We start from the raw sequence: 27,281 nt of genomic DNA on the forward strand, positions 1-27,281 counted from the left end.
GGTGCTCACACAGCCCTCTCCCATTTCCCAGTGCTGTTGTCTCAGTGCATTTCCACTGAGGCCAGGGAGGCTCAGAGATGTCAGTTATTGCTGAGTGGTGTGTGCAGTGCCCCAAAACAAGATTTGTGGTAAGGACAAAGTGAAGCCAGTGATTTTTTTGTAGGGGGGTGTCTGTGGCTCTTTGCAGCTGCTGAGTAAGGGCAAAACACTTTTTGGTTCAGAAGCTAACCCAGAGGTACTGTGAGTGACACTCTCTTTGGCCTGGGCATGGTTTATCCAGCACAAATTATTTTTTCTCACTAGGGTGTGTCTTACCTTTAGCTGAAACCAATTCTCACGCAGACAATGCAGCTTGGAGTTGAATGTGTGACAAGGAGATGTCACCTCTATGTTTTCATCGGGTGCCAGAGCTCAGCTGGATGAATGCGTGGTGTAGGTGTGCTCCCAAAGTCCCTGTGCCTTTCAAAACTGATGGAAGTTGCATGTTCCTGTGCTCCTCTGTTGACTGGAGTGCAGAGGGTAAGCAGAGACACAGCACTAATGTCACAGGCAATCCAATCTAATTGCTCTTTCAGAGCTGCAGTAACTCTATAGTTCCTGAGCATATCTCACATGACAGAGAATCTGCTTTCCCAGCTTGCTGCAAGGCAGGGATGTGTTACATTACCCATTGTCCAGTTTCAAATACAAGGAAAGGGACTCCTTTGGCAGAAAGTCTCCTGAATGATCCACAACAATAACTCCTTAATGCCAAGCTCACACTTCACCATTCCCTTCTAAAGGCTTCTTGTCTGCTCTCAGGTCTGTTGCTAATTTAACCAAGCTAAATGAGATCAGGATGTACCTCTGCTCCATGCCCCAGTTTAGACATCCATCTCTGTGGTTTTCTTCTCAGCAACTGCTCTTGCCATCCATCAGAACCCACCACGTGAGTGCCATGTGGTGAATGTTTGCCTGAAACACGAGAGGAGGTCTTTAGAGGAAAGCCAGGTGACACAGAGGGATGCCTCTGGATGTGTACATTTTCCATTCAGCCCTGCTAATCATCCTCATACCCAGGTTGTGTTGGGCATGACAGGCTGATTGGCAGGTCTGCCTCTACTTGGCTGCAAGGATGTGGCAAGTGAGGAAGGACAAACTGTGTCACTAAAGGGAGCAGTGTTAAGGTCTGTCCTTTCCCTTGCAAACTGTAAATAATGAAAGTATTTGTCTTTTTCACAGGAGAACTTGTAATCTGTTTGTGCTGACCACGGAAAGCTGAGCAAAGCATCATGAGCAGCCACCAGACAGGTGAGAGAACAGACACAGCTCTGGGGAACATTCCCCTGGGAACAACCTCAGCTTGCTTCTCTACCTTGGAGATGGCAGGGACTGACCCACCAGGCTCTGACTTGGCAGTGGGGCTTTTCTCATGCCAGATTTTGTATTTGGAACAAGAATTGATGCAAAGCTCTCCCTGTCCAAACCGTGGCTGGAGCTGTGAGCCAAGGTGGTCCTGGATTAGGACTTTGCAGAATTTCCTACTTGGACACAACTTTGCCAAAGCCACCACAACCAGAAGGTGGCTTTACCAAAGCCACCCAGACCTTAATCCCCAAGCCTTGGGACACATTTACAGCCTGTGACACTGGAGTGGGTGGGACCTTTGTGGTTCAAGAGGAGCTGAGCAGGAGCGGTTATTGCTCTGCAGGAGGCAATGCAGACTGAGAGGTTCTTTCTGAAGGATACACATGTAAATTAAATGTATTTTTTCTTGATTTTCTAGTAAAAATCTTCAAGAAATCTTCTATCCCAGGAGTTGCTGTCACTCAGTTTGTGAATGATGTTCCAGAAGGATGCAGCACACCTGATTTTGAGAGGAAACCACTCACTCTGACACTGCAGGAAGGTGAGACTTGATAAACAGGCAAAGCCATAGATCTGGGGGTTTGACTCCATGTCCCACCTACATGAAAAAATTATCGTGATTAAATCAAGTGAGTTTCTAAAGTGATTTGACATGACCACAAAAAAGTGTTGTGTGGTCAAAGTCTTTGTTACACTGATGACAATTCCATCAGTACTCACAAAGGTCTCCTGAGTTGTCACTATGTGTATGTAAGACCAACATCTGGCTCTTATGTGTACAGCAAATCCAGTGAATTCTGCAGGAAGCTCTCACAGTAATGATTTTGGAGTAAAAGATGAAGCACATTGAAAAAGCTGTTGTTTTTGTTTTCCTGTTGAAAGAACTTGTGCTCAGCACTAAAATCAGCTGCTTTTAAAGTAGGATATGCTGACTGGAGGTGCTGTTTAGGCTATAGCAGCCTTCCAGTGCCTCAAAGGACTCCAGGAAAGATGGACAAGGGCCTGCAGTGCCAGGACAAGGGGAATGGCTTCCCACTGCCAGAGGGCAGGGTTGGGTGGGATATTGGGAAGGAATTCTTGGCTGTGAGGGTGGTAAGGTCCTGGCACAGGGTGCCCAGAGAAGCTGTGACTGCCCCTTGATCTCTGGAAGTGTCCAAGACCAGGTTGAATGCGGCTTGGAGCAGCCTGGGATAGTGGAAGGAGTCCCAGAGTTGCTGCCCATGGCAGAGGGTGGAATGAGATGGGTTTGAGGTCCCTCCTAGCCAGGCCATTCCATGGTTCTGTGATGATTCTGTAAGGAACAACGTAAGGATCTTGCACAGAGCACAGAGCAGGCAGCTGATGAGCCAATAAATGGAATCAATGAAGAGCCTCCCAGAGGTGTCTCTCTGTACCTGCAGAGAGTCCTTTTGTTTTTTCTTTTCTGTTGGTGTGGCGTGGCCTGAGAACATTGTGTAGCTCCTCTTCCCTGCGAGGACGGAACCAGCAGCTTGGATTTTGGTGTTCCACACTCACCTGTGGATTTCCAGGAGCTACTGAAGGAGCACAGTGGCCTCTAGCGGAACCTGTCCCTCTTCCTCCTCCTCCACCTGCATGTTTCAGCTACTACCCAAGGGCCCTGGCTAACTTTTCACCTGTCTATATTTTCACCTGTGTAAACTTTCCAAGTTACTTCATTTTCAGAAGGTTCTTTGTGCATTCATGTTGGTCACTGTAATTCTGTGTCTGTGTAGAGGTACCACGAGGACCTTTAACTCTATCATCACCCCACTGTGTTCAGTGCATGGCTGAGCTGATTCTTCTGGCTGGGTGCTCTGTGGCAAGCCTAGGAAAGTGCAGCCAAAGTGGCTAAAATGTAATACAGGGATAACAAACTGCAATCAGACTTCAATAAGAGATAGTACTGCAATCTCAAAGGCTGGAAAAGGTATTTTCATAAGGATCTGCTGGCAGGAACTTGTTCCATCAAATAAGTTTGGTGATGGTGACTGCAGAAAGGTGTGAGAAATATTGCCAGACTTTCCAGGGAGAATCTTTAACAGTGTTGGTCACCTGAAGACCAAGAGTATTAAAAAATAGGCGAGAGTGATCATTTCCACCCTGAGGTGTTTCCATGGATAACTCACCTCCATTTCTACTCCCACTCACTCCCACAAGTCACTTCTCTACTTGTTTCCCAGTGTTCCCTGTGGTTTTGGAGCCTGTTGGAGAAGAGGTTTGTTTTGGGCAGTGGGAAAGATGCTGGAGGCTTCTGTGGTGAGCTGCTGGGTACTAAGATTCCTGGGGAGCAGGAATGAAGGAAAGGAACCCCCTTCTCTTCTCCCTCCCTTGTCTCTTCAAACAGCAGTGCCTGGTGGGTTTGGAGTGCAAGGTGGTGCCAGTTAAAGACTGGATAAACAGTGGGATTTGATAGAGAATATGTGTGATGAGAAGAGATTTGGACATTTCATGGGTAAAAAGCAAGTCTGAGTTGAAGTTGCTGTCAGGCTTCTGATTTCAGTGATGGGCAGAGATGTCAGCAGCCACATCTGGCAGGGTAATGCCACTTTTTAAAGGCCTTTTATGATTGAATACACGCAAAACCTGAATTATTGATGTGCAAAAGAAGATGTTATTTTTGAAGAATGTTTCTGCATAAAATAACAGAAATTACTCACTCTGGGGATAACTCTTGATAAGAAAAGGGGCCAGGTCTGAGAGTCCTCATGTTCAAGCCTGTCTTAAATAACTAAATCCTTGTTTCTTTTCAAAGGTAAAGATGCCATTTTCAGAGCTGTGGTCAAAGGTGTCCCAGCTCCTGAGGTGAAATGGTCACGTACACAGAAAGGAATGGATGATCCTGCCAAATATCAAATGTCCTTCAATAGTGCTACAAATGAATTCATTCTGCAGGTAAAGATCAAATATTTCAGAAAGGACTTGTGGAACTGAGAGAAATGGACAAGCAAAACCTGCAGTGGGATGAGGGGAAGCAGAGGGGCAGCTCCAATCTCTACTCCCTGTGAGCAGAGACAGGACCCCAGGGAAGGGCTGGAGCTGTGTCAGGGGAGATTTAGGCTGGATCTCAGGAAAGGTTCTTCCCCCAGAGGGTGCTGGCACTGGCCAGGCTCCCCAGGGAATGGGCACAGCCCCGAGGCTGCCAGAGCTCCAGGAGTGTTTGGGCAGCACTGCCAGGGATGCACAGGGTGGGATTGTTGTGAGTGTCCTACCCAGGAGCTGGACTGGATGATCCCATGGTCCCTTCAAACTCAGGGTATTCCATGATTCTACACATCCTCAGCTCTGAGATAACACAAAAATAAGCAAACAAAGCTTTTTAGAGCCCTTCTGGGAACAGAAGAAGCCTCTGAGGTGCCACTGATTAGCTGCTTTATGAGAAGCTGAAGGTGATCTGAACCCCAGCCCTTTCTGTGAGCAGTTTCTGTGCTCTCCCTTTGAAGATCAAGAGCCTGGTTCCGGATGACAGTGATTTGTATCGCTGCTGTGCTGTCAATGCCTACGGAGAGGCCTCGTGCTCTGCTGGCCTCAGGATCCTCCAAGGTAGGACTGGCAGCTCCACAGGCCAGAGGTGTGGCTGTGCTGTTCCCTGGGCTGGGTGTCTGGACTCTCTCTGGGTGTTCTTGGTGTGAAGGTTTGGTATTCCCCTCATTGAAGACTGCAGATCTTTTGGTGGCTCCCTAACACTGTGAGCTTTCAGGCAAGGGGAAGAAAGTGGAATTGTGCTCACTGCACTGGTCCATAATCAGACACCCTGGATTTACTGCTGAACTGCCCCAGTCCTTTCTTTATGATGCTGAATGAATCAGCCCTTTGGGAGGGTTCCATCCCTCTGTGGCTGTCCTGCACCTCGTTCCTTCTTCTGTCACAGCCAGTGCAGAGAAATGGGCACTTGGTGGGTCAGATATAACTGATTTTCTTGGAATCCACTTCTGCTGAAGATGGATTATATCTGAAGTGTCCACGTCACCTCTGTGCCTTTCAAGGTTAGAAGTTTAGAAGGCACCTATCTGCAATTGCCATTTCCACCTTGGCTTCCCATCTCCAACACAAGATGTTGGTATTTCCTCCCATTGCTTAGACCATAAAATTGGTAGAGCAAAAATGCTCTCCTCCTCTGTGTGGAGCCTGCAGCAAGCACAGAGTCAATGGCAATAGAAATATCACCTTTATAGATGGAGTGTACTTGGAGCAAACGTCAGATTGACAAAGAAATCCAAACTGGGATTCCCTCTTGCACTGGTAACGGATACAGTGGTTTCATGGCTCATTGGTTCACTGCTGTTAATCTAATCTTGTTCATCCTATGGTTTTTTTTCCTTCTGTTTTATAAATGATCAGTTGGCTTTAAGAGGAAGGCAAAATATGTTCCTGTTCATGCTGCTGATGGTAAGTTAAAGATCTATTTGTGTAATATATTACTGGGGGCAGAGAGAAAAATACTCTCTCTGCCACACTATTGCTACCCCAAACTTGTAAAGACTGGAGTAAGAGAAGGATTAATGAGCCTCTAATATTCTGTCATCTCTGTCTGCTTGCTCTTTACCTTTTGCTAAAGTGATGATTTTAGACACAGTTTTGGGCTGTTCTAATTAGTGATTGTGGAATCATTAGGAAAGGAAAAAGGGATTTGGGGATGTTAAACGCATCTGGATCAAACTTGTTAACATGGCTGAAAATAGTGGGTCTGTAGAGGGAAGACCTTTAGGGAGAGATGAACTTCACTGGCACTCAAAGGATGAGCATGGCAGTGAGAACTAAGTTTCATGACAGTTTTTTAGTAAAATGTGAAAAAAACACCAGAGACCTCAGCAGAAAGACCTGTTGTCAGTGGCTATTCTGCATTATCTTCTTTGGGGAGATGTATTTCACAGTGCTGGCTATGTGACTGTTGCTTCTCCCACCCTTGTAACAGAGCTCAAGAAGACACTCCTGGACTCCAGGAAGATGCTGAGGAAGAGGTAAGGCTCTGGAGTGAGGGCCATGCTCCCACTTCTGGATGTTTCTCAGTGCTAGGGGACAGCTCCAGAGACCTTCAGGGCAATACTTCTTGTGTCCAAAGTTGTGGTGAGACTCCCTGTGGAGAGACAGGTCAGAACAGCTTGGCACTGCCAGCTGACCTGAGATAAACACAAGATTCCAGCCTCATTTTGAGTGGTATTTCCTCTGCACCATGAGGTTCTGAAGGGAGGCTGTGTTTCTCTGCTTCCCTGTGTTTAGCTCACGAGTGGCTTCCTGTCCAAAGCACAACTCTTCATGCACTGCTGGCTCTGGCTGCCAGACCAGCTGCACTGCCAGGTGCACAGGGAAGAATCCTTCCCTTCCCAAGTGGGAAGCTCTAGGGATTGCCTGCTGATAATGATCTCTGTGCAGAGTCCTGAGCTGTGCTAGGCAGTTACCTGGCCTGGGCCAAACTGTGCCAGACCCTCTGGTGATAATTCAGCACGGTGGAAGTTGTTCTCTGGCGCTGTTAATTTGTAGTACAGATGCAGAAAACCTGCTCTGGAAGAGTCCCAGTCTTTCCTGCCTGCACCTACAGGGCCAAGTGAACTACAGGAATGATGAAAAGAGATGAAAGATAATTAGGGATAGAAAACCAGGATATCTTGTTGTCTGTGAAAATGTCTGAATGGTTCCCCCCTGGTTCTCAGGGCTGCAGCACCAAAACCAAAGCCCCTGGACAAAGAAGCTGTGTGGCAGCTGCTGCTGCATGCAGATAGGAGAGATTATGAGAAAATCTGTATAAAATATGGAATTGCTGACTTCCGTGGGATGCTGAGGAAGCTGCAGGAGATGAGGAAGGAAACAGAGAGTGAACAAGACAAGGTAAATAAACTGAAATCACTCATTTTTAAGAAATTGCAGCTTCTGAAAACAGGCTATATTTCCCTAAATTGCTTTGGCGATGAAAATTTTGTTGTATGACAGTGATTTATGACAACGTTTTAAAGACGTTCCACTTTTTACTCATGAAGGCGAAAATGCTAATGAATTTTTTGAAGCTCAGATTTTAGGAGATACTGACCACAGGGTTATTCAGTTGTCTCTGATAAGAATTTGGACGTCAAATTAAAAATTATATGTCCAAAAGTAAAAATTGGCCTTCACATACAGGGGCATGTAGAGACCTGGATGGGCAGTGTGGGAGTGACCAGGAGGCAACACATAAAAAATAATTTATACACAGGAGGAAACTGTGGCAACTTACAGACACTGCAACTCACTGTACCAGAACTGTGACTTACAGATACTTCTACTACATAATGTTAGAGGTAGATCTTTAAAGTAGGTTTCACATTAATTCAACAGCTTAAGAACTTTTGTCATGGCAGCTTTACCATTTACTAGGTTCTTCAATATTTCTTTGCAGTTAATTCACAGTCTCAAAAACTTTGAACACATCAAAGTCAACAAGGAGGGAAATGCTACGTTCAGCCTCGAGATGGAGCTGAAAAACAGCAACAGCAATGTTTACCTGCTCAAGGTGAGGGGGATGAGTTGGGCAGCAGCAGCTCAGAGCAGCTCCTCAAGTGTTCTACAGAAAAGGCTTCATCTGCTAGGCAGTGGCTGAGTAAATAAATGCCTTAAGGTTGTCTATCTTTTGCAGATCCCTGCTTGGTTAGGGAGCAGTGTGGGTGTGGGGTGACCTTTGGTGGTGGATATCCCTGTGGATTTGTAGATCCAAGTACAGAGCATGCAGTCAGTTACTGACATCCTTGTGTCTTGAGGAAATTCATAGAACAGTTGAGTTGGAAGGGAACTTTTAAAGGTCAAGGGACCTTAAAACATTCCACCCCTTGCCATGGACAGGGACACCTTCCATGGTTGCCCATGGTTGCTCCAAGCCCTGTCCAACCTGGCCTTGGACACTTCCAGGGATGGAGCAGCCACAGCTTCTCTGGGCAGCCTGTGCCAGGGTCTCCCCACCCACTAACCTGACCCTCCTTCAGTTTAAGACCATCACCCCAACAGTGTCTTTCAGGCTGCAGAAATTCTGCAGTTTCATATAAATTTTATTCACCTTCTCAGGTGTGTTATTGCACTATAACTCCCTCTGTGGAAGAAGATCTCAGAGATGTAAAACATTCCTTCTAGATCCATAGTCCCACAGATGGAATCTGCAGGTGCTCAGTGCTAGGTGTGTTTTTCTGAAAGATAATTTTTAGTCAAATCCAGGGGAAATCAGAATGCCCTGAGGGGGAGGACAGACTAACTATGAATCTCCTGGATTAAATATATGACATGAAGTTGATGAGCCACAATTTGGACAATGTAACCCAAGTGCGCTACAGAAAGTGATGAACTCTCCTGCTCATCCAGCTATGAGGATGCTGAAATCTAGAAAAGAAAGTGCTTTGTCTTTGTAGCTGCAAGAACTGTGTATTAATTAAGCTTCAGACCCTTATGTGGATAGCCAAGAGCTGCTGTTTTGCTGAGTTTCAGAGCCTGGTGCCCTGCTCAGTGCAGGATTCACTGCCCAGACAGTGCCTGTGTACTGCCAAGAGCCCCGGGCACTGTGAGGTTACTCATTTATATCAACAAGGGGATTGTAGCACCAGCCTGTCCTGACGTGTTTGAAATGCCTGGCACTGGCTGAGCCTTTGTGGACACTCCTCCCCTCCCCTGCCCTCCCCTGGCCAGGACGGCGAGCGGCTCCGCTACGGGACCGGGGACGAGTACAGGAAGCACTGCCTGCGGAGGGTCGGCAGGAGGTACTACTTCACTGTCAACGATGTGCAGCCCGAGGACGCAGGGGTGTACCAGGTCAGGGTGGAGGACGTCCCTGTCTTCTCAACCGAACTCGATGCTCAAGGTAAGGAATTCGGTTTGATGGTTTTGGTGTGCAACTGTGACAAAAGTTTATTTTTTTTTGCTGGAAAATTGTGTCGAGGAGCAAGTGCAAAGCTCAGTAATTCCTGACCACCACAGAGGATTGGTTTTGTGCTGCCCAGTCAGGGCTCCTTGTCTGGCACAGGTGAAAAGGACCAGGAGGGTGATTAAATGCTTTAGGTGCTGCATTTGCAGTCCCAGAGAGCAGGCCTAACCTGGAGTACCAGTGTGGCTGTGGGTGACAGTGAGCACATTCCTTAACCTACCCTGCATTACAGTTTGCTTCTGTGAGCTCAGAATAATAACAACAAACTCAATCCAAGTATTGTACTGCAGGAACACATCAATGACTACAGACTGGCAACACATCTGTGCTGTGAGGTACAAATGTCTCAGAAGATAATAAAGACAAAAATCTACTTTTCTGCTTTTCTGCAGAATTGGGCACAGAAGCACATCTGAGTTTTTCCTTTTTCTCAGTAACCCGATGCTCAGAGGCATCACAACTTCCTGTTCCTTCCTCCTTCAGCTGTAACAGTTTTCCTGGGAGCACAGAAGCTGTTTCCTTCCCATAGCTCTCGGTTTCCCCGCAGCCATCCCGGCGCGGTTCCGGCAGCCGCTCTCCGACGTGCGCTGTGCCGAGGCCGGGGACGCCGAGTTCCAGTGTGTGCTGTGCACGCCCTGCCACCAGCCCCTGTGGCTGCACAAAAGCCGCCCCCTCCAGGCCAGTGGCAAGCACCAGATCTCTGTGACACCCGATGGCCTGACCCACAAGCTGACTGTCAGGAACGTGGGGCCCTCGGACAGCGGCCTGTACACGCTCGACGCGGGACAGGGCTCCTCCAGCGCCTGGCTCGTCGTGGAGTGTGAGTGGTTGGCAGCGGGTTGTTCCCGTGGTGTGTTGGCACAAAACATTCTTCTCACTGCATGATGGCTCAGGGAGATGTTACTCTGCTGGGAAATGAATTGCTGAGCCTCTAATTCCAAAATCACGGCTGAGAAAACTGGGGGTGTTCAGTGTGGAGAAGACGAGAGTCCAGGGAGACCTTGGAGCCCTTTCCAGGGCCTAAAGGGGATCCAGGAGAACTGCAGAGGGACTTTGGAACAATGGGATGGAGGGACAGGACAAGGGGAATGGCTTCCCACTGCCAGAGGGGCAGGGTTAGATGGGATATTGAGAAGGCATTCTTGGCTGAGAGGGTGGGGAGGCCCTGGCACAGGGTGCCCAGAGAGGCTGTGGTTGCTCCATCCCTGGAAGTGTCTGAGGCCAGGCTGGATGGGGCTTGGAGCAGCCTGGGCTAGTGGAAGGTGTCTCTGCCTATGGCAGGGGATGGAATGGGATTAGTCTTAAGGTCCCTTCCCATCCAAACCATTTTGTGATTCCATGACTCTAAATCCTGTTTGGAAAAATGAATGGCTGGTTAGACCCTCTTTCCTCTTCATATGAGACCAACTTTTCCCCTTTTAATTAGTCCTGACAAATCCTATTGGCTTGTTTGCTCTACAGCTATGATGAAGTAGCACATTCTTCATCAGTTATTGGAAAAATGCTCCCTATCTCCCCACATGTTTTTGAGGAACCAGTGATCACAGTGCAGCAGGCAGGGGCTCAGGGAGCTTTTGATACTCTCAGTTCTACACTATCAATGCCATTCTTCTTGTTAGATGATAGTTTTCTTTCCCAGTTAGAGTTAAACATGCTGGAAGGAGCTCAGAGGAAGCTGGGAAGGTGGGAACACGGTGCAGGTACATTGACAGTCACCTGGCTTATATTTGTTTGCTTATGAAGAGTGTTTCCTTTGGTTCCCTTTGACTCTGGTTTCCTTTGGGATCCTCCTGCAGCAGCAGGAGGGGTCTCTCTCATAATGGCCTCTCCAAGGCAATGTAGGTTTCTGAAACAAAGAAACTTCCTGTGGATTTCAGTGAGATGTGAGCTCTGATAAATTATATCTGACCTAGAAACCAAAGCAGTGAGTGACCTGCTCTCAGAACAGCCTGAATTTCAGATTAATCCAAAGCTATTCACATATCTGAAAGCTTTAGTCCTCAGGTTAGGCATCCCTAAACCAGCCATTATCCAGATGTGCAAGCTGCCTCCAGAGCAGTGAAATCCCAGTTCCAGGGTGGGAACTGATGGCTCCTTTGTGCATGGAATATTCTGTAACTCCTCCATATCTGGAGGGTAAAGGCAGATGGAATTATTGAATCCCACATACAATCTCAGCCCCTCTAAATCAGACTTGCCATGCTGGAAGTATCTTTTTCTGTTATTTTTGGTTGGTTGGTTTGTTTGTTATAATGAGCATGTTTCCATTAAAAAACAATACATTTTAACTAAAAATAATTGTCTTTAACTAACATTTCATTGTCTCAATGTGGTATTGAAAAATTCAGGATTTGGAATTATTTTAAATTTATTTAAATGTATTGTGTTTGTGTGTCCTAAAATGAAATTTAAAAAGTGCTAACACATTTTCTTTGGTTGTTGATGCAGTGCATGTCCTATTGATTTTCTGTTATTTTGTTCCCCTCTTTTTCTGTTATATTGTAAATCTGCTGCCATAAAACAATGCAACCTCAGATGCCAAAGGAAAGAGGAGTCAGGATGAAGGAGAAAAGATTGTAAGGGAGACATCTGAGTGGCTGAAAGAAACAATGGCAGATAATGAAAGGGCGAGGAAGCTTCGGCGCCAAGAGCAAGCTGCTGCTCAAGATTGTTCTTCCTTCCCCACATCCTCTGGTGGGGAGAAAAGTGGCTGGTATAGAACAGGTCAAGGCAGCAGTCAAGGCAGGGGCCAAGGACACTCCCTTGATTCTGGTGATGGAAGCCAAATTTTTTTGGGAAAAGAAGGGCTACACAAAACCCACATGAATGGAGAGATGGGGTCTGGGCAGTTTTCTGGAGCAGGTCTAGATGGAGACTCAGCAGCCAATGATGGCAGCATCTTTGGACTAAAAGGGGGCAGAAGTGGGTTAAGGGCTGTCCATGGCATGGACTCTGTGTCAGGCAGAGCAGGTCCTGGTGGTACAGGAGGAGGGGCAGGTGAACGGAATTCTGTAGATGGCAGAGGTGAAGGTTTGCTGGGTGCTGTTGACATTGACATGGATGATGGAGAAGGTTTGGGCTCTCAGCATGACAAGGATGGGAATTTAGGTGATGCCAGTTACAGAGCTGGTTTTGGGGGTGCTGGGAGGTTGGGTGGTGGAAGTTCTGTGCCAGATAGGCTTGATCCCGATTCAACTGGAGTGGGAGCCAGTGTGGGTGATCTGTTCAGCAGGACTGGTCCAGGAACTGGAGCTGGGGGGAATGCTGCAAGTGCTGGAATGGCAGGAGGAATGAGGTCCCACCATGGCAAGGATGGGCATGCCACTGTGGGTGATATGAATGGAGCAGGTATAAACAGAGAGGGACAAACAAGGACTCCCTATGGCAAGGATGGCCTGATACCTCATGCCAGTGGTCAGTTAGGGCAGACAGGAAGATCTGACTCATTGTATGGGCCAGGAGGCCTTCCAGGTGGAGATGGGGCTACACCTGGTAGAGTTGGCAATTCCACAGGAGAAATTGGGGCTTTGTATGGTCCAGATGGTCAGGCACTGGGAGCAGGTGCTGATGGTGCTGGTGGAGTTGGTGCAGGGGGACTTGGAGCTCCCTATGGGAAAGATGGTCTTCCAATTGGAGCAGGTGCTGGTGGGGCTGGTAGTGCAGAGGGACTTGGATCTCTCTATGGGAAGGATGGTCTCCCAGCTGGGGCTGGTGGTGCTGGTGCAGGAGGATTTGGAGGGGCTTTGTATGGTCCAGATGGTCGGCCACTTGGAGCAGGTGTTGGTGCTGGTGCTGGTGCTGGTGCAGGGGGATTTGGAGCTCCCTATGGAAAGGATGGTCTGCCAGTTGGAGCAGGTGTTGGTGGGGTTGGTGTAGCTGGTGGAGGGGGATTTGGAGCTCCCTACAGAAAGGATGGTCTCCCAGCTGGAGCAGGTGCTGGTGGTGCAGGAGGATTTGGGGAGGCTTTGTACGATGGTCGGCCACTTGGAGCAGGTGTTGGTGCTGGTGGTGGTACTGGTCCAGGGGGATTTGGATCTCCCTATGGAAAGGATGGTCTCCCAGCTGGAGCAGGTGCTGGTGGGGCTGGTGCAGGGGGATTTGGATCTCCCTATGGGAAGGATGGTCTCCCAGCTGGAGCTAGTGGAGCTGGTGTAGGAGGACTTGGAGAGGCTTTGTATGATCCAGATGGTCGGCCACTTGGAGCAGGTGCTGGTGCTGGTGCAGGGGGATTTGGAGCTCCCTATGGCAAGGATGGTCTGCCAGTTGGAGCTGGTGTTGGTGGTGTTGGTGCAGGGGGACTTGGAGCTCCCTATGGGAAGGATGGTCTCCCAGTTGGAGCTGGTGTTGGTGGTGTTGGTGCAGGGGGACTTGGAGCTCCCTATGGGAAGGATGGTCTCCCAGTTGGAGCTGGTGGAGCTGGTGCAGGAGAGGCTTTGTATGGCCCAGATGGTCGGCCACTTGGAGCAGGTGTTGGTGGTGATGGTGCAGGGGGATTTGGAATTCCCTATGGAAAGGATGGTCTCCCAGTTGGAGCTGGTATTGGTGGATCTGGTAGTATAGGAGGACTTGGATCTCTCTATGGGAAGGATGGTCTCCCAGTTGGAGCTAGTGGAGCTGGTGTAGGAGGACTTGGAGAGGCTTTGTATGGCCCAGATGGTCGGCCACTAGGAGCAGGTGTTGGCACTGCTGGTTCTGCGAGCGCCACGGGAATTGGAGCTCCCTATGGCAAGGATGGTCTGCCAGTTGGAGCAGGTGCTGGTGGGGCTGGTGGTGCAGGGGGAGTTGGAGGTCCTTATGGAAAGGATGGACTCCCAGCTGGAGCAGGTGCTGGCTTTAGTGGTGCAGGGGGTGTTGGGGGTCCCTATGGAAAGGATGGTCTCCCAGCTGGAGATGGTTTTGGTAGTGTTGGTGCAGGGGGACCTGGAGCTTCCTGTGGGAAAGATGGTCTCCCAACTGGAGCAGGTGTTGGTGTTAGTGATGCGGGGGGAGTTGGGGGTTCCTATGGGAAGGATGGTCTCCCAGTTGGAGCAGGTGCTGGTGGTGCTGATGCAGGAGGACTTGGAGAGGCTTTGTATGGTCCAGATGGTCGGCCACTTGGAGCAGGTATTGGTGCTGGTGCTGGTGCAGGGGGATTTGGAGCTCCCTATGGGAAGGATGGTCTCCCAGCTGGAGCTGGTGGAGCTGGTGCAGGAGAGGCTTTGTATGGTCCAGATGGTCGGCCACTAGGAGCAGGTGTTGGTGCTGCTGGTTCTGCAAGTGCCACGGGAATTGGAGCTCCCTATGGCAAGGATGGTCTGCCAGTTGGAGCAGGTGCTGGTGGGGCTGGTGGTGCAGGGCGAGTTGGAGGTCCTTATGGAAAGGATGGTCTCCCACTTGGAGCAGGTGCTGGTGTTAGTGGTGCAGGGGGTGTTGGAGGTCCCTATGGAATGAATGGTCTCCCAGCTGGAGCTGGTGTTGGTGGGGCTGGTGGTGAAGGGGAAGCTGGAGCTCCCTATGGAAAGGATGGTCTGCCAATTGGGAGTAGTGGTGTTGTTGCAGGGGGAGTTGGGGGTTCCTATGGAAAGGATGGTCTCCCAGCTGGAGCTGGTGCTGGTGTTAGTGGTGCAGCAGGTGTTGGGGGTCCCTATGGAAAGGATGGTCTGCCAGCTGGAGCTGGTGCTGGTGGTGGTGGTGCAGGGGGTGTTGGGGGTCCCTATGGAAAGGATGGTCTCCCAGTTGGAGCAGGTGCTGGTGGAGCTGCTGGTGCAGGGGGTGTTCGGGGTCCCTATGGAAAGGATGGTCTCCCAGCTGGGACTGTGGCAGGAGCTGCTCATTTTGCTCTTGGAGGTGAGGAAGCAATGGGATTGGGCCGTGGCACGGATGCCACACTGAGCAGAGCTCCAGGATATGCAGGTGGAGCAGGAGGAGAGGGCTTTTCCAGGGAAGGCTCTGCCCTGTGGGGTGCAGGGTCTCCCTATGGCAAGGACAGAGGGTCAGGTGTAGCCACAGCTGGTGCAGGTGGAGCTGGGAGGCTGGGAGGGGATGGATGGGATTCAGTCGGTGGTAAAGGAGGTATGGGAGCTGCTGGTGGACCAGGAGGTGAATATGGGCTGGACGCACATCTTGGCAGATCTTTGAGAGGTGAAACTGGAAAGGGCACTGCCAGTGATGTCAGAGGGCCAGGGAACAAAGGTTCAGCTGGTGACAGAGGGTCCCTGTCAGGTCCAGGAGGAGCCAGGGGAGAGGGCAGAGATTTCCCACAGTTGGGCTCTCTTTATTCTGCCTTTGGAGAGGCAGAGAGTAAATCCCATGACAGATCTGTTGATGGGAGTAGTTCAGGTGGGTTTGGTCAAGGTCCACTGAGTTATGGCCAGGTGTCAGGTCCTTTTGGTGGACCTCCTTCAGCAAACCAGAGAAACCAGGAACCTGATCTGGATCTTAAAGCAAATGATTCCCTGAACAACACGGAAAGCACAGCACCAAAGAGACGGAGTGTCCTGGATGATCTTAAAGGTACGTGGTTAACTGGTGACTCCTGGTCTTTCTTTGCATTTTGATACTCACATCCCTAATCCTGAAAAGAAATTGGATGTTATGGTTTAGATAAACACAACTCTATAGAAATTTGGTTGTCCCGTGATCTGTTCCTAATTCTCCCACTGATTGGCTGCTTGATCTTACACTGATGTGTGCACACTGATGTGTGCTCTGATCAAACTGCCTTAAAGGTCAAAATTACTTTCTCTGTCTAAATGATCTAAACCAGGTCTCATCTCTTCATTTGTGTTTCACATATCATGGAACAGACCAGTTCACAAACATACCAGTTCCCATAAAGTTTCAAGGAGTATCATCATGTTTCTTTGATACTGTTCTAATACAAAACTTTCACTTTATTTTTCAAACACCTACTGTAAATAACTGTGTTTTCTAAGTTCTGGGAACAATTCTGTGCCTGCATATATGGGATTATATAATGTAAAGAGCTCTTTTCTCTTGTAACATCAGGAATAATAAGGTGTTGCATAGAATAAGAGGGAAGTAATGTGTTTGCAGTAATTTGAGTAAAACCTGTGGCTCCACCAACAAGATGATGATGTGAAAATTGTAGGAATGAGAAATTTCAGGTGTATAATCAGAGGGGAGTATTGACCTAATGGGATGGTTCACAAGTTAGGAATTACCATTTCTAAACCATAAATATAAACAAGGAAGTAAAATCATCAAAACTGGGGTTCAGGAGGAAGGAGTGGGGTATATATTAGAGAGGAGGTTGTGATGGTAATGGAGAGAACTTGGGAAGAGAAAGAGGAATACAAGAGTGGAGAACAGTGTCCCTGGGGCTGTTTAGGGGGATGTGTTGGGCAGCCCCATGTGTGGTCAGTGCAGAGGAAGAGGAGGGTGAAGCAGTATATTCACACCCTGGAGCAGCCTGTTTTTTTTCCACTGGCTGTAGAGGGAGCCAAAATGATTAGCATAGACATAAACTAGCAAATCCACAGCTAGATAAGGTGATTTGTGGTGAATCCATTGCCCATGAGGTGGATGTTGGGATATAATTGATGTTGGGATGGTCCTCAAGGCACTGGGTGTATCCAGCTGGCCCACAGTGAGGTGGCACAAAAGCCTCTCCTGACCAGAGGAACGTTTTTTTTTAAAAGCTCTTTTCACCTCACGTGCACATGCATTTTCAGCTCTAGGTGTCTCTTTGTAGCACAGACTTAGCTTCTTTCCCTTCTTTTGGGCTGTTCAGTCCCGCGCTGTTACCTCAACAAGCAGCTGGCGACCGTGCGAGTGCTGAAGGGGGACCCGGCTGAGCTGTCCTGCACTGTCAGCAGGGACAACGTGACAGGAACCTGGTTTAAGGATGGCCTAAAGGTGGGTTCCTTGAGCTTGCTGTTGGCTTTGGGTAGCAATGCTCTGCTCTCTGCCTCTACTTCCTAAGGGTGGTGTCAAGGTGTCCTTCCCCCTGACAGTCACCTGCAGTGTGAGTGGGGCCCTGGAAGGGTTCCCAGAATCCCAGAGTGGTTTGGGTTGGAAGGGACCTTACAGATCATCCAGTCCCACCCCTGCCCTGGGCAGAAATACCTTCCACTAGACCCAAGCCTTGTCCAACCTGGCCTTGGACACTTCCAGGGATGGGGCAGCCACAGCTGCTCTGGGCAACAGAATACCAGAATATTGTCATTAAATATGCATGACATTCCTAAGTCTTTTCAACAGCATTTCAAATTGTAGTCTGTCCAGTTTTAGTTTGGATTGCATTTTTTACTTTTTTTTAAAAAGGATAGGTCTCTACCCTTTACTTTGTAGTTAACAAGCATGGATGGAGTCGTCTTTGAAAAGAAAGGTCTTGTCCACAAACTGATCATCAACAAGGCTGAAGATATTCATGCTGGGAAATACAGGTTTGAAGGTGGAGATGTAAAAACTGAAGCTTCAATTTTTATTGAAGGTGAGTCTACTCAAACCACCAAGGCAGCATTAAATATATTAAATGTAATATATTTACTCAGAGACATGTTATTGGTTATTGAGATAAATTTATTATAAAGAATTACAAGATAAATGGGAAATGTTTTTTGTACAGGCTGGTTCATTTTGCATTTGCAAATTTAACTAAGGACCCTTCTGCCAGCAACTCAAATATTTTTGGGGTGCACAAAACACTTTACCAGGGCAGACTCTTCATTCTTGTGTTTAGTGTGTTGCCTAGGAGAAATTTTCTCTAGTGAAAGGACAGTGTGATACACAAAATATTGTGATAATTATCCTGTAGCAAAGTACAACTAAAGGTTCAGATCCAAGTGTTGTGAGCTTCTAAGCATTGCTGGCAGCACCATAAGGGGATCCCTTCTCTCCAAGTCGAACCTTATCCTCCTCAAATTGTGGTTTTTAATGACCTTGTATCACCTGCTTAGATCCTCCCCAGGTGGACAAAGTTCTCCTCAAGAACTTGACCAGTGTCCCCACAGTGGCCAAGGCCGGGGAGGGGGTGAAGCTGCGGATCCCATTCGAGGGTCGGGGGCCCATCAGGGCGGCGTGGCTGAAGGACAGGATGGAGCTGGGGGATGACTCCAGGATCCGTGTGGACAAGACAGACACCTGCACCACGCTCTCCATCTCCAGCTGCGACAGGAGGGACTGTGGGGATTACAAAGTCAGGCTCAAGAACGACAGTGGTGTCCTGGAGATCAACCTAAAGCTCATGGTGATAGGTAAGATCCTATAACATTCACTGTGGCTTTCACTCTAAAGCTTAGGCAGGGAATCCATTGACACTGGTGACAACTTTATTTGGAGTGACTGGGTATTTTGAGAGGAACAAGACTCTGTATATTGCCCCAAAATCAGGGTCCAAGGAAAGATTGCTGAACATGCTTCATGCCCTTTAGTACACGGGAAAACAAAACTAGTTTGGTTTTTCATGGCCTAAGCAGCTGAGTTTTGGGTGTTCAGACACTGTGGGAGATGTGACTGTAACCAACATGCAAATCTGAAATAGGATATCAAGGTTCAATTCAGCCCTCCCATAAATGTCTGGGCTCCTTTGGGAGACCAGAAATGCTGTTTTGCCTGTGTTAGCAAGCTGAACTGGTGCAATTCTTATGAGAACTACTGACCCAGGGAGAGCAAGGGCCTGGTTTTCCATCTTCTCCATCAAAAGTTAGAAGAGGTCAAGTTCGGAAGAGGCAATTCACATGCCCAGCCCTCATCCTACAACTATGCCTGCATTTCACCAGAATAGTCTCCCAGCTGGTGAGCAAGGGACAGTGTCTGCTCCAAACCCAGGAGCAGGTCTGGGTCTGGAGCCAGCTGTGTCTCTGTTCATCTTTCCAGACAAGCCACAGCCTCCAGCAGGACCCATCAAAATTGTCGAAAGCTCCGCCAACAACATCACGATCCAGTGGAAGCCCCCAAAGGATGATGGGGGCAAACCAGTGCAAAGGTACCTCGTGGAGAGGCAGCAGGTGGGCAGGAACGACTGGGAGACTTTGGGAGAAACCCCCAGGAGCTGCACCAGCTTCACCACAAACAAAGTGGAGGAAGAGATGAGCTACTACTTCAGGGTGAGGGCCGTGAACGCTGAGGGAGTGAGCGATGCGCTGGAGTCAGGGGAAGTGAAGGCTGCTGGTAAAGGTGAAGAGAACTTCTCATAATTCATAATTCAAATTGGTAAATTCATTATCAAAGCTGACATCAGAGGAAACTCACTGCATTGTGGATGTTGCTACAGATCTCAACTTCAGTCTTCACACAAAGCTGTGGAGGTTGCCCAGCAAGAGCAGCAGTTTGTTGTAGGCTCTGCTGATGCTGAGTGAGATGTAATTATTCCTTGGTCATGCTCTATTTTGGATTGGAAAGGAAGTTTCATGGGGGAAATGCAAAACGCATCCAGATCAAAGGAAATTTTTCTCAGTGTGGCTGCAAAGGGAATATGTGAGGCCTTTTCTTAATTCCACTGGCAAAAGAACTTATATGTGCAGCCCTTCACAGCATGACCACTCCACTCCCCCAACCTCCAAACAACTGAATATTGGTTTTGTCCTTCAAGGAGTTTAAATACTAGAACAGGTTTGCCATGAGCACAAATACAGTACTAGAGAGAGCAATGTTCAGTTCTAATTATCTTCTTTCTCCATTCTCATTCCTGTGATTCTGTACTTTGGACACTTTAGCAGAGGGCAAAGAAAATCTGTTTTGTTACCAGTTCCTGTTGTTGAAAGCAAGAATGATGCTGATTGTTCATATGTAGGAATGACACACCCCACTGGCAGAGGAATTGTCCTGATGACAGCAGATCTTTTATGAAATCCAAACTCAGGAACAGCATCCATGCTGGATCCAGTTTGGGGAACAGGATCCACAGCTTCAGGTCTCAGCTGGGTTTTTAAAACACATCCATAGGAATACCTGGGGGAATCTGGAAGAAGAAATTCCACACAGCACCATTTTACCTTGCCATAAGAACATACCCACTAATAATGAAGCCCTCGTCTCTTTGTAGGCTCCCCTGGTGCCCCAAATCGCCCTGAGATCATCACTGCCAGCAGGGACACCATCACCATATCCTGGAAAGCTCCTTGTAAAACTGGCACTTCCCAAATTATGGGATACATTGTTCAGAAACGCAAGAAGGGCACTGTGACCTGGCTGCCAGTCACCAACGTGCCTGTCAAAGGTGAGTATTCTGACTCCTGGAACAGCCCAGTGGATTTGAAAAGGTAAAAATGTCAGCTAGGTTTAGGAGCTGCTTAGGATCTTACACCTTTCACATCAAGTGGTGATGGGTGACCTTGGAGGTCTTTACCCACTAAATGATTCTGTGATTCTGTGATTCAAGAGCTGTTTGATTTTGAAAGGAATACAATGAACACATCTCAGAAGATCACATGCACTTGGCTAGGGAATGGCAGGGGAATCAGTGACAGCTTTTATGGCTCCTGAGAGTTTTTCCATCCATAATTCTGCCTGAAGTAAGGCACAGCTTTGTTGTGTCACCTTTCCTCATGGGGAACAGCTCCCCTGAGGCAACACCTCTCCTCTCTCCTCTCTCCTCTCTCCAGACAAGAAACTGAAGGTGACAGGCCTCAAGAAGGGTGTGCAGTATGAGTTCCGTGTGGCAGCTGTCAATGCTGCTGGCACAGGACAGCCCAGTGACCCCTCAGAGCCTGCCTTTGCCCGGGACCCCACCGGTAAGTGCCCTGCCCTGCCCTGTGCTCTGCTTTCAGGGTATTCATGGAGAGATGTTCTTAAATCCTCTGTAAAAGGGTGTGGAGACAAGGATCAGTAATTGGGGAATGTTTCATGGCTGAGAATCAGCTGGAGGAAGGAATGGAAGGATTTCCTGTAGGATGTCTGAGTCAAGATTTGGCAGACCCCAGTGGGGAGTAATGTGCAGTGCAGAGGAACACTCAGGAGGGGCCACGGAGTGTTTTGGAATGTTGTGGATTTACTGCAGGGCTGGTAGGAGCAAGGACCCAGATCCAGCTCTGAAAAACTGGGATGTGGGGCAACACAGCACGGTGGAAATCCAGTGCACTGCAGGAATGTTGAGAATCTCAGACAGTGACTGAAGAGGGAAGAGAAACCCTAGAAAATTAGTTTAAATAAAATTTCTCCCTCCAGAATCTCCAGGCCAAGTGCAGGACCTTAAAGTGAGCAGCAGTGACAGCACCAGTGTCACCTTGACATGGAACAAACCTGAAGTACAAGATGGGAATGATGTGAAAGGCTATGAGGTGGAGATGAGGCCCTGTAACAGCCTCACCTGGACCAAGTGCTTCACCCTCCCTGCTGGGAGCACCTCGTGCAGGGTGCAGGGCCTGCAGGCCAGGGAGAAGCTGTTGCTGCGCGTCAGGGCCCTCGGCGACGGCGGCCCAGGCGAGGCCGCGGAGCTGGAGGCGTGTGCTGGAGCTGCTGCTGCTGCCCTGGGTGAGTCAGGGGGCCGGGGCTCTGTCCCGGGAACGGGGCACTCTCCCTATGGCTCTGTCCTGGGAACAGGGCACTCTCCCCGGGAATGGGGCGCTCTCCCCAGCTCTGTCCCGGGAACGGGGCCCTCTCCCCGGGAATGGGGCGCTCTCCCCAGCTCTGTCCCGGGAACGGGGCACTCTCCCCGGGAATGGGGCCCTCTCCCCAGCTCTGTCCGGGAGCAGGAGTGGCCGGGCTGTGGCACACCGGCAGCAGCTGCCCCCAGGCCCAGCCTGGCACAGGGCAGCGCTGCTCCTGCTCACCTCGGGGGTCTCTGCTCACCTCAGCAGGGCAGTCTCAATATTAACTGATATCAGATAGGCAGTGGACAGTGCTCAGCTCATTTAGAGATTCCTTTGGATAAAACAACTCAGAACTCCATTTTCTCCTTGTACTTACAGTCACCAGATAGAACCTGTATGTGTCTTACCCCTGCTTCACTCTTCCAAGGGAAAAATAGAGTTTCCACTCAATTTTTAGACAATCTTCTGAAATGAAACATTTTATTTCATTCTCTTAAATCACATTTTTAATGCTGTTTTTGGATACTTTATTTTACTTTTTTAGTTTGAAAGTTTTCACCATTTTCACTTTTCCATCTTTATTTACAATCTGCAGCTCTGTTTTTTCCCTGCTCTTTGGGAACATTGCAGAATTACAGATGTAAGAGATAATTCTCTGAGGGGTTCATCTTCCTTAACTTGGATCCTAAGTGAAAATGTCTACTTTGGCATATTCCTGGAGACTCCATTTATCTATAAAAAACCTAAAATAAATCAAATCAAATCCATCTAAAGCAGGTGTTCAGCTGTACACTGGAAACACTAAATGCAATTTAACATTACTGTATTTGGTATGCTTAGATAAATACTAACTGGTGTAGTATATTGATGAAAAGAGAAAAGAAAATATTTTAAATTCTAAAAAATACTATTTTAGATAAACTCTGGCAACTTTCCTCTGGGTGTTCTGTGCTCTGTACTGCATATATATTTTATAAGTGTCCATTGTAACTTCCTTTTTCCAGACACCTTTTAAACACAAAAGATGATCCCTGTGATGGGATAAAGTGTGGCAAAGAGCCAATTTCTCTGTGACTGAGACATCACATGAATGCAGAGATTGTTGTAAATGTATTTTTACATAATTTCCCCTTGTTTAGTCATGGTGATAAATAAATAGTAATGAAATTTGAGAGGTATACAGTCTGGGACTGAACCAGGGAGCTTTTTCCCACTGTGAGTCCCTCACCAGCCTCATTCAGCTGGGAGAGGCACCAGGGGCTGGAACACTGCAATCGTCACCAGTGACTGCACCAACATCCACCTTCTGGGAGTAATCTTTGTCTCTTCCAGTTTCTCCCAGGTTCCTGATAGATGACACAGTGAAAAGCTTCCTGCTTATAAAAGCAGGGGATCCCATCCGGGTGAAGATTCCCTTTGAGGTGGGTATTCAGGGCTTTGGAGGAATTCCCTGCCTGGTTTTATAGCAGACAGAAAAACTGAAACACTGTTTTTATGTCATGGAATTTTGTTTACAAGTCACTGGGCAAATAATTTGGCCTGCCTGCACTGGGTAGACTTTCAGGGTGAGGAAAACACAAGCCAGAATTGAGCCATCAGTCTTGGCATTGGTGTTTTATGACATTATGGTCATTCCTTAACCTCTGCAGACAAGGCTCAGTCCACCCACCTTTATCAATGTTATCATCATCTGCTACTGCTCTGTCAGACTGCCCAAATCAGTGATTTCCAGTGACTCCCTCAGAAGGCCTTGGGGCACCATTTCCAGCAGCACCTTCACTGGGCTTGTCTCACCGAGCAGCAGCACTTGAGAACTTGGCAGGCACTGAGAGAAATCTCAGTGCTTTGGAGTGAGCTTGGAACAACACAGGCTTTTCCTCATGGGAATTGTGGTCAGGCTTTGGAAAGGGCTGCCCAGGGAGGTTTGGAGTCCCCATCCTTGGAGGTGTCCAAGGAACACCTTTGGTGTAAAAAGTGTAAAAGTGCTTTTAAGGTGAGGATGGGGCATGGGTTGGATTCGATGCTCTTGGAGGTCTTTTCCAGACATAAATGATTCCATGATCCTCTAAAGTCTGGGATACCAGAGGAGGGTGATGAAGTGTGTGTATTTGCTGGCCTTTCTCCTAATCTCTGGGAGAAGAGACCAAAAATGGCATAATGGAAATAAAGACTTAGAGGATGTTTTTTCTTTCCAAAACTAACAGATCTTTTTTTAAAAGCAGAAAATACTGTTTCCTGAAGTTATCTGTCCTTGATCTGGCATAGCTTGTTTGACACAGTTGAAAAGAACACTTTACTGCAATTACACCCTTAAAAGACAAAAAGGAAAAACAATTTGTAAAGAAACTGTAGAACAGATCAGGGCTCTCAGATCCATCGTGGATCTGTACTTCTAAACATTACTATGTTGAGGAGGTGCATATTTGGGGTAAGATAATGAAACTAAAGATACAAGACACAGTCTGGAGGTGAAAGAAGTGTTTGTGAGTGGTTGTTGCTTGCAGGGATCTCCCGAGCCGGTGGTGACGTGGTTAAAGGACGGGCTCCCCCTGCCCGGCCGCGCTGCCGTGAGCACCGAGGAGGGCAGCAGCCAGCTGCTGCTCAGGGCAGCCGAGCTCGGCGACAGCGGCACCTACACTGTGGAGCTTGGGGATGGGCTGGGCAAAAAGGAAACCTTCAGCTTCCAGGTTCAAATTACAGGTAACTCACTGCCATCCATGCAAATGTACCAGCAACTCCCAGCCAGTCCAGGCTGGGCATGGAGGGACTGAGAGCAGCCCTGGAGAAGGACTTGGGGCTGCTGGTGGGTGAGAGCTGGGCATGCCCTGGGCTGATCCCCCAGCGTGGGCTGCAGGGGAGGGGGGGATTCTGCCCCTTGCCCCCTCAGGTGCCACCACACCTGCAGAGCTGCCCCAGCCCTGGGGACACCCAGCAACAGCAGGATGTGGAGCTGCTGGAGCAGTTCCAGGGAAGGCCACGGAGATGCTCAGAGAGCTGGAGCCTCTCTGCTCTGGAGCCAGGCTGGGAGAGCTGGGGGTGTTCACCTGAAGAAGAGAAGGCTCTGGGGAGATCTCAGAGCCCCTTCCAGTGCCTAAAGGGGCTCCAAGGGAGCTGGAGAGGGACTTGGGACAAAAGCCTGGAGGGACAGGACAAGGGGGAATGGCTTTTCACTGCCAGTGGGCAGGGTTAGATGGGATATTGGGAAGGAACTCCTCCCTGTGAGGGTGGTACAGGTTCCCCAGAGAAGCTGTGGCTGCCCATGGATCCTTGGAAGTGTTCAAGGCCAGGTAGGACAGGGCTTGGAGCAACCCAGGATAGTGGAAGGTGTCCCTGCCCACGGCAGGGGGTGGGACTGGATGGGCTTTAAGGTCCCTTCCCACCCAAACCAGTCTGGGATTCCATGATTTACTGTGAGTAGGCAGAAGGCCACAAGCTGAGTTTAGCAGCATGAGCTCTGCTGCAGTTTGTCTGTGCAGGCACAGGGAGAACCAGGGTACAGCTTTCTATGAGATTGCCTAGGCACTTTATGATCCCACTTGTCTGCAGGACAGAGCAATCCACTGACTAAAACTGTTCTTCCACAGTGAATGAGGGAGGTCAGCACAGGCTGTAGGACACTAAGCACAGCTCTCCCAGCTGTGACCCCAGGAGGAGAAGCAGCTCAGCTGTACCGCCCTCCTCTCAGCCAGTGCAGATGTTGTGCAGCAGCAGCTGAGTCCATAGCAAATGCAGCTCTGTGCCTGGAGAAGGAATGGCATTTTGTCCCTTCCAGTGACCAGCATGGTCACTGAGCCCCACACATGCAACAGACTCCAGGATTTTAGGGTTCTGTGCCACTGTCCCTACAGCTGTGACATTGTGTGCCCTCCCCTGGCAGATATCCCTCAGCCCCCTGGAGCCATCCGGCTGGAGGAGAATGTCCCCAACACAGTGACAGTGACCTGGGAGCCCTCAGCCTCTGAGCAGTGGGAGAAGAACCTGTATTACACTGTCCTGAAACGGGAATCCCAGAAGGGCCTGTGGCATGTGCTGGGGGACCTGATCTACAACAACAAGTTCACCTTCACCAGGGTGGTCCCAGGCAGGGATTATTACTTCAGGGTTGTGGCAAAAAATGACCTGGGAGCCAGTGATCCATCAGAGACTGTGCAGCCCTGGAGGATCTGGAAAAAAAAGGGTAAAACATTTTCGACTATTTCTCTTGTGTTGTGTTTTGTTTCTTTCATTGCTTCTAACACCCCGCCCTCAAATGGATCTCTCCTCCTGGGAATATTCAGTGGCCCAGAACAGGAATGCACAGAGATGCCCTGAGGAATTCCAGCTGGGCAGGGAAGGTTTGTCCTTTCTGCAGGGGGCATTATGCAGACAGACCCTTCATTCCCAGCAATTATAACATGCAATTTGCCCCAAAATGAATTCCCAGCAAAATCGAAGGCCTTAGTATTGTAGAAACCAAAGTTTCTGACTTTGAAGTTAAATGTTTTGTAGTTCTGAGGAGCAGCAGAGGTTACAATCCATAGGTGCATGGGATCTCTGGTAATTTGCAGAATTCCAGACACTGCACAAACAAACCCCTGCAAACCCTGCAGTGCTGGGAGCAGTATCTGAGTGTGTGTTTGGTTCTTTATATTTCACAGCTGAATTTCGAGTGAAAGCACAGAAATACAGAGGAGTTAACCAGAACCAGCCCCCGAGGTTCCTGGTGCCGCTGAAGTGCCACGTGGTGGTCACGGGCAGTGAGTGCCACATGAGCTGTGCTGTGGGAGGCCATCCCCCACCAAAAGTCACTTGGTACAAGGACAGCAGAGACCTCTCCAGAGATCCCAACTACTTCTGCACCAACGACTTCGGCGTGTGCTCGCTCGTGGTGCTGGGGGTCACCAAGCAGGACGAGGGGGAGTACATGGTGGAAGCCAGCAATGAAGTGGGCCGTGCCTTCAGCAAAGCCTTCCTCTCCATCAAAGGTAATGCAGCGCTGCTTCCCTGGCAGATCCAGGGGTGTCACTGCTGCCCAGGACCTCAGAAATGGTCCCCAGCCAGCTCCACCTGCTGACAAAGCAATGGTACATCTGGGCTGTTTAACTGAATTCCTGATCATGGTACTCGTGATCAAGTACCAAACAGAACCAGAAATAAAAAGGCAGATGGGAAAGACCACTTGCTTTCTACATGACCCAGAGGTTTTGGCTGAGCTTGAGCAAATTTTTTAGAAGGAAGAATCCCATCTTCATTAGGTAGGATAATATCAAGGTTAGATTTTTCTCGAGTGCAGGAGCCGCAGAATAAAGACCCTGGCAAATGTGCAAGGTCAGGGGAGCATTGAGGGAGCAGCTGATGTTTGGCCAAAGCCAACACAAGGGGACAAAAGAGGGACATGGTCAGAGGCATTGGGATCCTCATGTGGATGGAAGGGCAGTGGGATAGACTCTTGGATATACTTGGGGATAAATATTGTTGGTGACTGTACCCAGTGAAATATCCTTTACTTGGAGTCAAATATTTTTCTTTAAATACAAAATACCTTACTGGGATTACAGAAGTGGCAAAATGGGTCAGTTAAACCCTGTCACCCTCTTGCAGACTTTTAG

General features: G+C 48.7%; 1 protein-coding gene across 1 annotated transcript; it reads left to right on the forward strand.

Moving 5' to 3' along the window:
• The first annotated feature begins 1,271 nt into the window (after positions 1 to 1,271).
• Positions 1,272 to 27,281, forward strand: IGFN1 (immunoglobulin like and fibronectin type III domain containing 1). The gene is made up of 26 exons (XM_030965531.1): positions 1,272 to 1,290; positions 1,766 to 1,888; positions 4,100 to 4,239; positions 4,788 to 4,887; positions 5,686 to 5,733; positions 6,260 to 6,305; positions 6,996 to 7,170; positions 7,715 to 7,828; positions 8,986 to 9,157; positions 9,768 to 10,040; positions 11,756 to 12,430; positions 12,506 to 13,153; positions 13,214 to 14,686; positions 14,759 to 15,712; positions 16,953 to 17,077; positions 17,513 to 17,654; positions 18,121 to 18,417; positions 19,040 to 19,339; positions 20,208 to 20,381; positions 20,767 to 20,895; positions 21,329 to 21,634; positions 23,026 to 23,114; positions 24,198 to 24,393; positions 25,571 to 25,870; positions 26,331 to 26,657; positions 27,274 to 27,281. The coding sequence occupies exons 1-26, from the start codon at positions 1,272 to 1,274 to the stop codon at positions 27,279 to 27,281; spliced, it is 7,353 nt and encodes a 2,450-aa protein (XP_030821391.1).

The sequence above is a fragment of the Camarhynchus parvulus genome, chromosome 26 (genome assembly GCF_901933205.1).
Source record: "Camarhynchus parvulus chromosome 26, STF_HiC, whole genome shotgun sequence".
In the NCBI taxonomy this organism is placed as follows: Eukaryota; Metazoa; Chordata; class Aves; order Passeriformes; family Thraupidae; genus Camarhynchus; species Camarhynchus parvulus.